Below are 14,191 nucleotides of genomic sequence, written 5' to 3'. Positions count from 1 at the left end.
GCGAGGAGTAAAAATATGTGAGAGAAACAACTATACAGACACCAAGGTCCATGAAGAAGGAGGGGAAGGAGGTGCTCCAGGTGCCAGAGCAGAGATTATCCTGCAGCCTGTGGTGAAGACCATAGTGAGGCAGGTTGTCCCCTTGCAGCCCATGGAGGTCCCCAGTGGAGCAGATACCCACCCTGCAGCCCGTGGAGGGACCCCTTGCCAGAGCAGATGGAGATGCCTTGATGGAAGCTGTAGCCTGTGGAGAGCCCGTGCTGGAGCAGGCTCCTGGCAAGAGCTGTGGCCTGTGGAGAGGAGCCTGCACAGGAGCGGGCTTTCTGGCAGGACATATGGCCCATGGGGAGCAGCAGAGATGAAGTATTATGAACTGACCACAACCCCCATTCCTCATGCCTCTGTGCTGCTTGGCAGGGAGGAGGTAGAAGATTTGGGAGTAAAGTTGAGTCAAATTTTGAAGCTGGTATCGCCAATTAAATTGTATGATAGAGGAATTAAAATCTTAGCCACTATACTTCTGTATTGCCCTGAGAAATAATTAATGAATGTCATGGGTTTGACATGTTTTTTAACTGTGTTGCTAGCTTTTTCCTCCACCTATTAGTACAAAAGGAGCAAGAATAGTGGATGACAGAATACTTTTCATGTTTACAAAGTCCTTCTCACAGTTTCGCAAACTCCAGAAAGTCAATTACAAGTGTCATTGGAGGGAATATGTACAGCATAGTTTAATTAGAAGAGAGGACTGGGAGAACCAACAGGGATCTTTCCAGTTAGGTGAGTCAGCACAAGTAGAAGAGTGACTCCCAGCTGTGTTCATTTGCAGCTGAAATAATGAACAGAAAAATAAATGAACAGGCAAAAGATCAAATATAGTGAAGAGCAAACTTACCTGTTTTCAAATCCAAGATGGCAATTTTGGATTGCATTTCCAGGTGTGTATGGAGTAAATGATGCTTTGAGAAAGAAAACAGTCTCAGATTCATAGGTCACAGCTGGGAGTTGCACTACCTTGGAAGAGACTAATGATTGAAGCAGTAGTCTTTTAGCTCTGTGTTGGCTTTCAGCGTTAAATACGTGAAGATACTTTTCCAGAGGATCTGCTACAGATTAAACAATTGAGTACCATATTGTTGTACTTGGAGTACAGTACTACTACTAGAAATACCCGTTAACTTTCTTTAAATAAATAAATAAATAGAACAGTATATAAACATTTGGAAAAAAATTTGAATACAGTTTTCATTATAGTTTTCTGTAAAGAAAATTAATATACTATTTCCTAAAGATTCTGTATCCTGGATATGATACATAACTAATATAGGAGTGTGTCAGACTTGTATAAAAGGTATTGTCCCAGCGCATGGGATAGTTTCTCTGTCCCAGAAATAAGATTATAGTAGATTTGAATTCTGTGTGAGACTTTACATTCTTTCAGTTTTGATGCGTTGATGCACTACTGAGTATGTTCATGTTCTGTTTGAGAGACAACGCCAACAAGATTAAATCATTGCCTATTTTAGTTGGTGATTCCTGTGGAAAATTCCAAAATTCAGAGAATTATCCTTGCTTCCTCGTCAACACTGTTTTGGTTTATACATTGATTTCTAACATCAAATACTTTGAAAGTGCTACTGCTAGGCCAGTAGAGAACTTTGCTGTAATTTTTTAAATAGCTACTACTGTGGTCAGTTACAAGTGATAAGAGCACACAATAGACTTTTTGATACTGTAAATCACTGTTGTTGGCTGAAGTACTGTAACCAACAGAATTAGTAGTGTATAATTTTCCCTTGTGAACTTTTAGGTTTCATGCTTTATGGCAGTTTTATAGAATTTGAAGATTAAACTGCAATTCAATTTCATGTATCAAAATAAAAAAACCCATGTAAACATTGTCAAGAAAGTCAATATGGCCTTTTTTTTAATAAAAAGAAAAATGTCTAAAGATAAAGTACTGTAACCAACAGAATTAGTAGTGTATAATTTTCCCTTGTGAACTTTTAGGTTTCATGCTTTATGGCAGTTTTATAGAATTTGAAGATTAAACTGCAATTCAATTTCATGTATCAAAATAAAAAAACCCATGTAAACATTGTCAAGAAAGTCAATATGGCCTTTTTTTTAATAAAAAGAAAAATGTCTAAAGATACATAAAAATGAACTGATATTCATCCCTTTACTCTAAGACCAAGTTAAAATTTGAAACCAGGTCAAGAAAAATTAATATTCCAACATCAGTGAAAATTTTTTTAGGATGATTTTTGGGGTAGTTGCTCAGCTCTCCAATTGATTTTCATAAAGAAATTATTCAAACAATACCAGTGGAGACAAAAAATCCTTTACCTTGGTTTTCTCTGTATGTAGTGGTTACATGAAAACAATTTTACATAGCAACTTTATTTTAAAAATATATATTGGTAATTTTCTTTTCTTGAATATCTCTATATAGAAAACCATAACAAAATGAGTTGAGTGGAGGGATTGTCGACCAAATATTCAGAAACATTGCTGTGTATTTAAATAATGTCTTTATTTAAAAAGATTGATCGCTTTCGCGTTAAAGTGGAGATATCTTTCTCATTATTTCAAACTATAGTCTATATTATACAGCTGCAGTCCAAAACTAAAAAATCCAGTTAGAGTTAATACATTCAAACAAATACATGCAAATACCCTGCCATTTTAGCTATATAGCTTGTGTGTTAGATTTTGATTCATGACTGTAACCTTGGGTTCAGAACAGTCATGACTCCACTGAAATAGACTTTTGAGTTCTTGTGCTGCTGGAAGGTATTATTCTGAACTTCTAAAGGTCAAATTCTTATCCTGTCACTGATTTGGGTCTAATTTTTCATATTTCCTACATTATTTGTGATAAAATTGTAAATTTATGAGAAAAAAATCACCTTAAAAAAATCTCTAGCGTGGCACATTTTGGCATTTAAGATGACAGCCTTTTAAAGCTACTTGGACTTCTGCAATAAAGATGTAACTTCAGGGGCACTAGATTAGTGAATAGAGAGCAATTGATGCAGTAATAGCTATAGGGTATACTGTTAGAGACAGGGACTCAAAGAAGGACTATACAATGTGATGATTTACTACTTAACTGTAGAAGCAGACCTAGGAAATGTAAAAACAAAACACAAACACCTTAAGAAAACATGGAAAAATACATGAGTTAAGTAATTGAAGGAAAAGAAACTTTTTTTTCCACAAACTTATACTTGTATATGGTCTCTTCTTCAGGATAACTACACGTTTGCACAGCCGGGAATTCAAAAGAAAGTGAAAATGTTGGAAGAACTTGTTAGTCGGATCGATGGTAAGTCTTAAAAGTTAACCTAATTTCTAACTGGTGTTTCATTGAAAGTGTTTAGTTAAAATCTTTGCAAGAAGTCAAGCCAACGTCACTGCAGTTACCTACAATGGTGGGGTAACATCGCCTTCCTCAGATGAGGTGTCATACTCAATCAATTTGTGGCACACTGGCCTTTGCAAGATCACTGTCGTGTATCATTTAAAAGAAAGCCACTAGAGCATGAGCCTCTTCCATTACTTTTTATTAAGGCAATATAATCAAAATTCAATGGCAATTTCTTTGCAGCAGAGTAATGACCACATACAAAATGCAGCCAGTATTCATTTCACATTAAGCTCTATGATTGTTGTAATTCGGGCAAGTCACAGTGGTTGTTTATGGTTGTCCTTCAGCACTATGTTTTGTGCCTTTGTGCATCATTTTGCTATCTGGAATGCCTGAATAATTTCTCTGTGGAATCCAATTAATTATGAACTCTGGAAATAACATCTTTAATATTATAGATAAATTACGGCGTGTGCAGGGGTAATTTTAGATTATGCTTTCATGTTTTAGCAGGGCACTTTGAAATATTTTCTACCTCCATCCTTAAAATAATTCCCTTCATGAAATGCTGACTGTCGTATTGCTAGAACAGAGTTTAATTAAATGAAATGCAAGAGATAATGCTTGCCCATTCTAAACATACTCTCTTGATAGTTTGTTAAATTAATGAACAGAGTATTAACAAAATGTTGCAAAGCAGAAGCAGGCATATATTTGCCACACTTGCCTGTCAATGATGAGATAGAAAAAATATTTCTTGTGTAGCTTAATATTTGATAATCTTCTTGGAAAGATTAATTCCATCTTTTCATTACATGTACTGTGAGCTTTTTTTGTGCCAGTGCTTACCATAGCAGATTTTGGGTTGGCCTGTACATATTTACATCCTGAATATTTGATAAAGCTCTTTGTGCCCTTTTAGGATGTTAAAGTATTTTTAATGATCAAAAACTAAGGGCAGGGAGAACAATGTTTATGTAATATTATACTATAAATGTAAGTGTATGTAAAACTTTTTGTTGTAGATGCACTTTTTTGTTTAAAATGTAAATGAATATGAAAAATATAAGGGGATACATTTGTATATAGAGTAGCAAAATATATGAAAAATATTTTTAAAGCAGTGTATTTTGTTACTTCAAAAATAATCTAAGTGCTTGCAGTGTGACTTTTTATATGTCATTTTATTTTTATATCAATATTGGTGTTTACATCTCAATTATTTATAGAAGCAAATGATTGTATATTAAATGAAGTGCATAATTATAATGCCTATAAATAGACTTCCTGAACTTGGTCAATGAGCATTTATATAAATAAATTCTTTAACCAAGTTTTTAAAATGAAAAATGCTGTTCTGATAATCGACCTTATTGTTTTGAAAATTTTTATTAAACAACGTAGTACAATAAATTATTGTTTAGTTTCTAAGAAAGAAGGAAATGCTGAAGGCTTATTTGTACCTTCAATGCTTTAGGGATATAGTTAAATAACTTTTCTCAATGGTTAGGTTTGGGAAGCATTATTTTTAAGGCTTTACACTTAAAAAACCCAACCAAAACCAGACAGACAGTTGTAGCAAATAAATGTATTTTCTTAAACTGTCCTTTACCAGTCTTTGTAACTGAAAGTAAAGCGTGGGTTCCTGATTTTTTTTATCTGATTTAAAATGATTTTGTGAGGTCTTTATAGGACTGTATTTAATAGGACATTGTTGAAGTAGTTCTGCATCAAAAACTGTAATTGTTTATTTATCTTTCTAAATGTGGATCCAGTTTTCTCTTCAACCTCTGCTCTCGCCTCTCTTCATCTAAGGGGACAGGGCCAACTTATATCAGGCTGTGTAGAGTCTTGCCCTGCTGAGTTTTCAGTAACTCCAGGGATGGAGATTCTGCAACCTCCTTGGGTAAGACTGTTCAAGGGTTTGACTACAGTCATTGTGATTTATTTTTTTTAATATAAATAATTAGAATTTTTGTTTATGGAACTGATGTCTACTGACTTTTATTTTATCTCTGTATACCTCTGAGAAGAATCTGGCTCCATCTTCTCTACACTCTCCCATTAAGTAGTTGAGCTGTTCATAGACTTTTCTTTTTAAGGTTGAACAAACTCAGTTCTGTCAGCCTCCTTTCATGTGTACAGTGCTCCAGCTTCCTAACTACCTTGGTTGCCCTCCACTGGACTTGTTCTTGTGTGCCAGTGTCCCAGAATTGGACATAATGCTGCAGACGTGGTCTCACAAGTGGTGAATACAGAGGAAGAATCGCTTCTCCTGACCTGTTGGCTTCTATCTTGCTTAGAAAGCCCAGAATACAGTTGGCCTTCCTTTCTGCAAGGACACAGTGCTGGCTTGGGTACAGCCTGTTGTCCACCAGGACCCCCAAGTCCTTCTTGGCAGAGCTGCTTTCCAGCCAGCTGGTGCCCAGTCAGTACTGTTGCATGAGACTATTCCATCCCAGATACAGGATGTGTGCCTCTCCTGAACTTCAGAAGATTTCTATCAGACGTTCCTTCAGCCTGCCAAGGTCCCTCCAAATAGTAGCCCTGACTTTCAACATGTCAACCATTCCTCCCAATCTGGTATCAGCCACAAACACAGAGAGTTCACTCTATGCCATCAGTAGTTGTTAATAAAGGTGTTGCACAGTACTGGCCCCAGTATTGATCCCTGTGAGGGACACCATTAGTAGTTAGCTGTCAACTGGGCTTTGTACTGCTGATCACAACCCTTATAATACAGTGGTCCAGTTAAAGTTTTGGATAGTAAAAGATATGCATCTTTCAATATTCTTAGGGCTGTTTCTTTTTGTCCAGAAGACTGTGCACTCAGTTACTTTCTTTTGCCAGAAAAATACACCAAAGTACATGTAAGATTGAAATAAAGTTTTAGTTGTTAGACAGGCAATGGTGGATGTGTACCGCTGTCACTTCATAAACTTTTGGATGCCTCAAGTAAGGGATCCTGACCTGGTTGGCTTTTTGATGGAGTCACGACATAGTTTGATTAAATTATATGTTATTGTGCTTTACTCTTCTCAATTTCTTTTTGCTTCTGTCTTTTTATCTTTTTACTGGGTCTGCTATATTGTAGCTAAAGGGAACTGTATGGTTGATATGAATTCAGTAACTTTGTTTCTACAAGAGAAATCTCACGATCTATATTTACTGTAAATATCCTAAGTGCTAATTAAGGTTATTGTAGAAGAAAATAATATTCCTGTTGCTACTGTGTCACATGTTTTTTTTGATGCTGGGTAGCTCCGTGGTGAAGAGAAACTTAACATAATAAGTAGCTGTGCGAGTGGATGAAGCTTGTACAGCTTGTTTGCTAATTGTAATGGGTTACCCATGTATGAAAAGTGATGCTCGCCCTTCGGAGAGTGTTAATGCATTATGTTAGTGATTCAAGCAACCTTCATTAACCCAGCCTTATGGATCACAATTCCTGGCAAAGTAACTGTCCTTGTGTGTATACTGCAGAACATTGCAGTAGACTTCAAACAGCCAAGCTACTCTTAATTTGATCATAATCTCAGTCTGCTTAAACTCCAGAAAATAATTTTGATGAATCATGTGTTTAATGGAATTTTTGAGTTTGTTAATAGAACGTTGTTATAGACCAGATGGAATTTGAAGATAAAATATTATTCAATCTCATTTATCTCATTGTCATTATCATTCAGATTGCTCTAGGAATTATATAAAAATATTGAGAAGGAGGATCAATAGATGACTCAATAATATAAGTAATCTGTTATAACTAATTATCTTTTCTGTTTCCTGTAATGTCAGTAGGGCTTTTCTGCTCTAAATTATGAGCCATCTCTCATGGTTTGTAAAAGGTCACACTCACGTGGCATGCAGTCTTCCACTTTTGCTTCATTTAGGCTTGGAAGCAAAGAAACGTGGCGTAGGAATGCCAAAATCAATTCAGGATTTGTGTTTCCAGAATTTACTGATGTTTAGCATTTGGCTGGTTTCATGCTTGGGAGAGTCTGAGATTCTTCAGTTTACTGTAAGACATCTGGTAATTACATTAGAGTTTGAGGTAGCCATTTGGAGAAGGCTGAGCATTTGTAGATAATGGTAGTCTTGGGTTTTCTTAAACATTGATAAAAGACGTTAAAATTGCATGGCATTCTCTCTAAATTAGCAAGAAGGAAGTTCTAGAAAAAAATAAAATAGCCTATTATAATGTTAAATTTATTTTTTATTTATGTCGGCTTCTCATTAGCATTGCAATAAACTATAAAGGCAGTATTGCCAACTCAACTTAGTATAAATATTCTGCATTTTCTGTGCGGGTAAGCTTGGGAAGATTTTTTTCTGCATCTTTTATAGAACAACTCCTAGGGTTTGTGTCTGTGTTCTGCACGCCCTGATCTGGGCTTATGTTTTCTTGTAGTTAAATAAATTCTGTTATAAGTGTTCCAGATTCTTTCACCAGTAATCACCAATCTTATTGTAGAATTGACCCTTGAATCTTAGTAACAAGAAATGGAAAAATAAAAATGCAGAAAATTATTAAAAAAAAATAAAAAAGAAAAAAGCTTTTACTGTTGCTGTATATATTTCCCCCCCCTTTCTTTTGAAAATGGAAGTAATGGAAAAATACCTAAGAACATAAAAAGTGTGCTGCATTTTGACTTTTCCATAAGGAAGTTAATTTAGAATTCAGCAACATTTTTCAAAGGTTCATTAATATTTCAGTATTTCTGCTGTGTACACTGTGAATGCATCTTCTGGCCATCTGTTTTGTAAAAAAAAAAATCACAAATTTTTCAAGAGAAAGGAAGGAATTTTTAGTGCAAAATTAAAGTTGTTACATCCAAATTATTTTAAAGAATGATTGTTTTAATAAATACTACACAGTATTGTTTGGGAAAATATTTTTACTTATGCCTAGGTGCAGTTAAAATGCTCTTTCACCTTTTAAAACCATGTTATATTAAGGATTTTACAAGTCCTTTTTTTTTTTTTATTGCTGCCATATTGTAAATGTGTTTGTTTCATTCACTTCAAATGAAATACAAATTAGATAACGCATTTTGTTTTAGTGTTCTGAAAAAATTAATCTTGGCTCCACTAATCATACTTTATTTACTTATTTCTGTCTTGGGTTACAAATGTCTTGTTTGGTCAGTTGTCTGCAGTTCTGTGGATACAAGTAAGGACTTGTAATAAAGTACTTCCATGTCATGGCCTTAAATTTATACTTTGCATATGTTTTTGCTATTTACGCACATAGAAATTTAAAATATGAATCTCTTGTATATATTTATGTGTTGTGTGTATATATGTGCAGGTCAAGTTCTTCATGAAACGTAGTCAATTAAAAATTTTTCATTTTTATATGTATTTTTGTTTATCCACAGTGAAAGAGGTTATTTAATTGCACCATTCTGTGTACTTCTCATGCTTTGAAATATTTGCTGTAGATGTGTCTAAAAGGTTGGTTGATACAATTCTTAATATTTATGTATCATGTTACTGTTTCTTATTTAATTGGAGATGTTTATATCACATCCTTCATTAGAATAGGATTAGTGCTGGTGGAATTATCCTTTTTAATGTCTGAGTTGATTTAAGAGCTGCATGTTCTTTCTGGGCTGCTAAAGTTTTAAATGTCCAGACTTCACTCCTCTGAACATTGCGTTGGTGTTTGGCATTCAGCAGGTTCTCGTCCCAAGAGATGAAGATGCCTATTCCCATAGAGCTGTCCAATGCTTCAAACACAAACGTTTCACGGTTCTGCTCAGAACTTAATTTCATATGATGAGTTAAGCCCAAAAAGTACTTAGAGAGACCTATTGAGTAGTTTTGATACTTCCATAGTTTCTAAAGGACATTCAGTTTCTGTGCTGTTTGAACTTTTTAAACTGCAGAGAAAAATTGTTTTGCTTTTTTGTTTAGGAAAATCTGAATCTCAAAAAGGCAAAATACTAACCAAGACTAGTATGTCGTCTTATTAAACATCTTAGTAGTGATCTGTTCAATATACTGTGATAGACAGAGATTAACTAATTTGTTTGGTTTTTAATTTGAATCTTGTGTGTCCATACAATGAATTGATGATTAAACTGTTGTAATAGGTGACATTTGATCAATCTTCGTTACATATTCAGTCACGCTAATGATTTTTTTAAAGTATGGTTAAAGAATACTTAATTGTATGTGCAAAATTATGTTCATGTTCAATTATATTGTGAAGCATTTTAGTGACACCTGTAATTTTGAACTAGGATTGTGTTGAAGTATCTGGAAAAAAGAGCTCTAATTGTAATAGTTGAAAAGGCTGGTAGTCTTTAACCATGCGGAAGCATTTTGAATTGGAAATGGAAACAGAATTTATTTAGACCTTACTGCTGCTGTTGAAAATTAGTGATTAAAATAAGGACCTTCTCTGTCGGTCCATCTTTATATGTCAGCTTGGTGCTGAAGTGATTAAAAATTTTGTAAGCATTTAATAATTGTTTCAATTAATTTGTGCCATAAAGTTCTTTTTCATTTAAAAAAAAAAAATCTTATTTAGCTCACTAGTAGTTATTTTTTTATCTGATTTTATTGTTGTAATTACTGTATTATACTTTAATCCACTCTTAAGTGCTGCTCACTGGGCATTATAATTATTTAATCTCTCTTTTAGATCATATTGTTATGTTTTACCATGGAGATTATATTTGTATGCTATTACAGAGTTTAGAGATCTTAGCAAGAGTTGAGACTGACTGTAAATCATTTGTAAATTCCTGACCTCTGTAAGCACTTTAACTGTTAAATAGCCAAAACTTACTATTTTCATGGCAAATTAAAAAAAAGGGAAGAAAAAAGAAGTTTAACATGATGGGGAATTTAAAAAGTGTTAGGCATAAACCCTGATATGAAAGCACACAGTTTGATTTAGAACAGGCTATGGAAGTCCAATGAATGCTACCTGGAAGTAGAAGTGTCTCATCAAACATGTTTCTCACTGTTACGCTTTGAATACTGAGTTCGACTTCCACCTGGAAACACAGGATGTGTTCCTAACTTTTAGCTAGAACGGTAGATCTTCCTTGATCACTACCGTTTCTCCAAATAGTTTCCTCCATTTTGCATTGGACACCACAGATTTGTTACTTGCATTTGGTTCCCTGAGGCAACTACTCTCCCTCTAGTATTTTCTTCTTTTGCTTTGGGATCAGCGTCTTGGGCTTTTTAGTATTGGAGTATCAGCTCTATCTTTTGTGTATGCAGAATTTATTTCTCAGTCGTAGCTACTAGCTGTACATTTAGTGAGCTAGATTCAAATAGACCATTATCTCTAAATTGTAGGCCATGAGGAGAATATAATTTGGTAATATTTCTGGTTTTCTAGTATTTTCTTCTTTTGCTTTGGGATCAGCGTCTTGGGCTTTTTAGTATTGGAGTATCAGCTCTATCTTTTGTGTATGCAGAATTTATTTCTCAGTCGTAGCTACTAGCTGTACATTTAGTGAGCTAGATTCAAATAGACCATTATCTCTAAATTGTAGGCCATGAGGAGAATATAATTTGGTAATATTTCTGGTTTTCTGCCAGTCATCTTTTCATTTTGTACAGGACTTTTCAATTTATTTTTTTTAAATGCTTTTATTATAATTCTTACAATGGATGATTTTAGCCAGGTATAAAAAGCTAACTAATTCAGGAACAAGGTATAATCAGCATGTAAATCTCTTACTCGGATCCCTACTATTACTTAAAGCAGAATTGTGTATCATAATGAGATTTTGTCTTCAAGTGCACATTCATGATCTTCTGAATGTCTTTTTAGGCATCAAGAACTTTTGTTATTAATGTATATTAATAAAAATTAATATACATACCTAATAATAACTCATTGCTAAACTGTAGTCTTGACAGAATTACTTTTGTTCAGACCTGCATTAATTCAGGTTGGGAAGTTGTAAGCCTTATTCTGCATCTCGCAACGTCTTGCGTTGAGATTTTACTCCAAACTCTCGCCTTTGTCTCCCATAAACATACTGTAACGTATAAGGTAGAAACAATTCAGGAAGAGAGAGAATGAAATACAAAATTTGCTTTTGGTAGGTAGAGTACTCAAAACAAAAGTAGTCATTTACTGATGACAAAGTTCCTTCTTTTGGACAGAAAGATTCAGTATGTGGGAGCTATTATTTTAAGGAAATGGCAATGTTTAAAGAATCTAGGTGTAGTAGAAAAGATTTCAACATTTTACTATATTGACTGAATGGATAGTACACACGAACTGGTGGTGGATATGTTGGTTGTGGAGTCCCTAAATGAATGAATGAAGTTGCATGAACTGCTCCATGTTAATCAACTGTCTATGAGTCTAGACTGGAGCAAAACGTGCTGCAAAATGGTGGAAGACAAGCATGGGTGACCATATCCATATGGAGGCTGATGCGATCAAAGGGATGCTTGTTCCCTCAGGACATCTGGAAGCTTGCAGGCAATACTTAAGAAAAACAGTTTTATCAAGTGTTTGTGGTAAGTCAGAGCAGTCACTGCTTTTCAGGAGATTCTGGTCTCATGCATGCAAGCTTGCAGGGACAACTTTTGTGGATAAAACCATTTCTAGTAAGCAGTGTTCCTCTAGATTATGTAGTTTATTTGTGTTACAATACTGTCTTTTTTAATAGCTACCCACACTTTTAGAAAGTTCAGCTAAGTAGAAATAAATGCCTGCTATAGTACTGCATTAAGTAGAATAAAATCTAGTTGGTTGGTTGCTTTACGTAGTTAAGAAAACAATACTAAAGTTTTGTAGATGGAAGCTAGTACTTGGAAGCTGTCAGTCAAGTATCAAGTCACAGCATTATGAAGAAACGGGAAAAGAAATGTTACTTTACACTATTCACTTAGATTGTACCTAACATCTCATACTTGTAATGGGCTGGGTCATGAAAACTTTTCTGTAGTCAAGAAGTTGCAATATTGCACAAAGAGGGAAACACCATTTTTGCCTGCTCAATATCACACAAGTTGTGGCATTGCAGTTTACTGGTTTTAATATAATGGTCAGTCAAATTCCAGGCTTTGCAAGCACATCCCTTGTGAATGAATTTGAGATTAAACCATGTTTTTTTGGTTTTTTTTTTTAAATTCACCCTTTTAATAAACAGTGGCAAAATTTAACTGATAATCTGATATGTCTAGTAAAAGGTAAATGTTTGCACAGTAGTGTATGGGAGAAATCTGATCAACCATGAGGTAATGAAATGCCAAACATTGTAATATTTTGACTATTTGTCACAGGACGTTTAAAAAAGTCAAATGTGGATTTGCTATAACCTATGTTACGAAGCTTCATTATCACCATTGCCATTATCATCAGTGCCAAATTGTCAAATTGAGTGAGTTAAGTCATAATTAATAATTTCTTACTACATTTGACCTAACATGGGATGAAAGGTGTCTGGATTTTAAATTCAACTGATTAATTTTTTTTCAAAACTGCTTCCTAAGTAAAAGAGTAAATTCTATCAAATTCTGCAGCTGAAAACTTGCTGGATTTTTATCTTTCTTACTGATGGAGAGAAGACAGGAGGAGAAATTTGGATCACACTGGTCTATTAATCAGTTTTTTTAAAAGGTGTCTGGAAAGATGTTAAGTTGTATTTAATAGTATTCAACTGATTAATTTTTTTTCAAAACTGCTTCCTAAGTAAAAGAGTAAATTCTATCAAATTCTGCAGCTGAAAACTTGCTGGATTTTTATCTTTCTTACTGATGGAGAGAAGACAGGAGGAGAAATTTGGATCACACTGGTCTATTAATCAGTTTTTTTAAAAGGTGTCTGGAAAGATGTTAAGTTGTATTTAATAGAAAAAGTTAATTGAGGAAAAAAAACATTAATAAAATAGTGACTGAAGACATGGAGTATCTCTGAAGTAATTCTTAGTTATGCATAGTAGTTCTGTCTCTGCTAGGTTCCTCCGTAAGTTTATTACCTGCCAAAGAAATTTTTTGTTTGTTTGTTTTAAAAAACTTCTTGTCACTGTTAGATTCGCATTTTCATACCGGGAACCTTCCAAAAGAGTCATTAGAGAATTAAAAGAAAGACAGGCTCCTATGTTAATTCTGTAAGAGACTTTATATATTTCAAAATGAAAGGGTTTTAAGTTTTGAAACAATGGTTCTTCTGGGTGTCATGCTTTCTTATTAGGTGCTTGTGTTATTCTCTCTAAGTTTATAGATTATGATGTTTGTTTATTTCTTTGCAATGTCAGTTGTTTTTAAAAATAACAAAGCGACTAATTAAAAAATGAAGATAACTATAGTCGGTGGAGATTCTTATCTGTAGTAGACATGGAATTTGTTTTCTGAAATGTGTCAGTGCTTCACACTGTTCGCTTTCTTCAGCTTGTCTTCCAATATGTTAGTCTCTGAATGATTAGTCTATAATGCTTGCCTTTATTGGTATGGTCCAGAAAGAAGATAATCCTGCTAGAGTGCCGTTGGAAAACAGGAGCGCTAGCATATTTCTACAGCATGTTTTCATACGTTAAGGAGCAATGCACAAACATCACTCTGCATGTAAATGGCAGTGCCAATAAACCTCTGTGGCAAAGGTTGGCTTATTATGAGTGCACCCTCAGTAAGTTTGCAGACGACACCAAGTTGGGCGGGAGTGTTGATCTGCTTGAGGGCAGGAAGGCTCTGCAGAGGGACCTGGACAGGCTGGATCGATGGGCCCAGGCCAACTGTATGAGGTTCAACAAGGCCAAGTGCCGGGTCCTGCACTTCGGCCACAACAACCCCATGCAGCACTACAGGCTTGGGGAAGAGTGGCTGGAAAGCTGCCTG

At 34.8% G+C, this 14,191-nt stretch overlaps 1 protein-coding gene across 1 annotated transcript in view; it reads left to right on the top strand.

Moving 5' to 3' along the window:
• TBC1D22A (TBC1 domain family member 22A) overlaps positions 1-14,191 on the top strand; it is a 191,380-nt gene that overhangs the window by 90,510 nt on the left and 86,679 nt on the right. Inside the window, exon 10 of the mRNA XM_009289079.1 lies at positions 3,256-3,331. Coding sequence (XP_009287354.1) covers positions 3,256-3,331 — 76 coding nt within the window. The remainder of the gene's footprint in view (positions 1-3,255; positions 3,332-14,191) is intronic.

This window comes from Aptenodytes forsteri, unplaced genomic scaffold, assembly GCF_000699145.1.
Source record: "Aptenodytes forsteri isolate BGI_AS27 unplaced genomic scaffold, ASM69914v1 Scaffold137, whole genome shotgun sequence".
Classification (NCBI taxonomy): domain Eukaryota; kingdom Metazoa; phylum Chordata; class Aves; order Sphenisciformes; family Spheniscidae; genus Aptenodytes; species Aptenodytes forsteri.
This window is presented reverse-complemented; position numbering and strand designations above follow the sequence as displayed.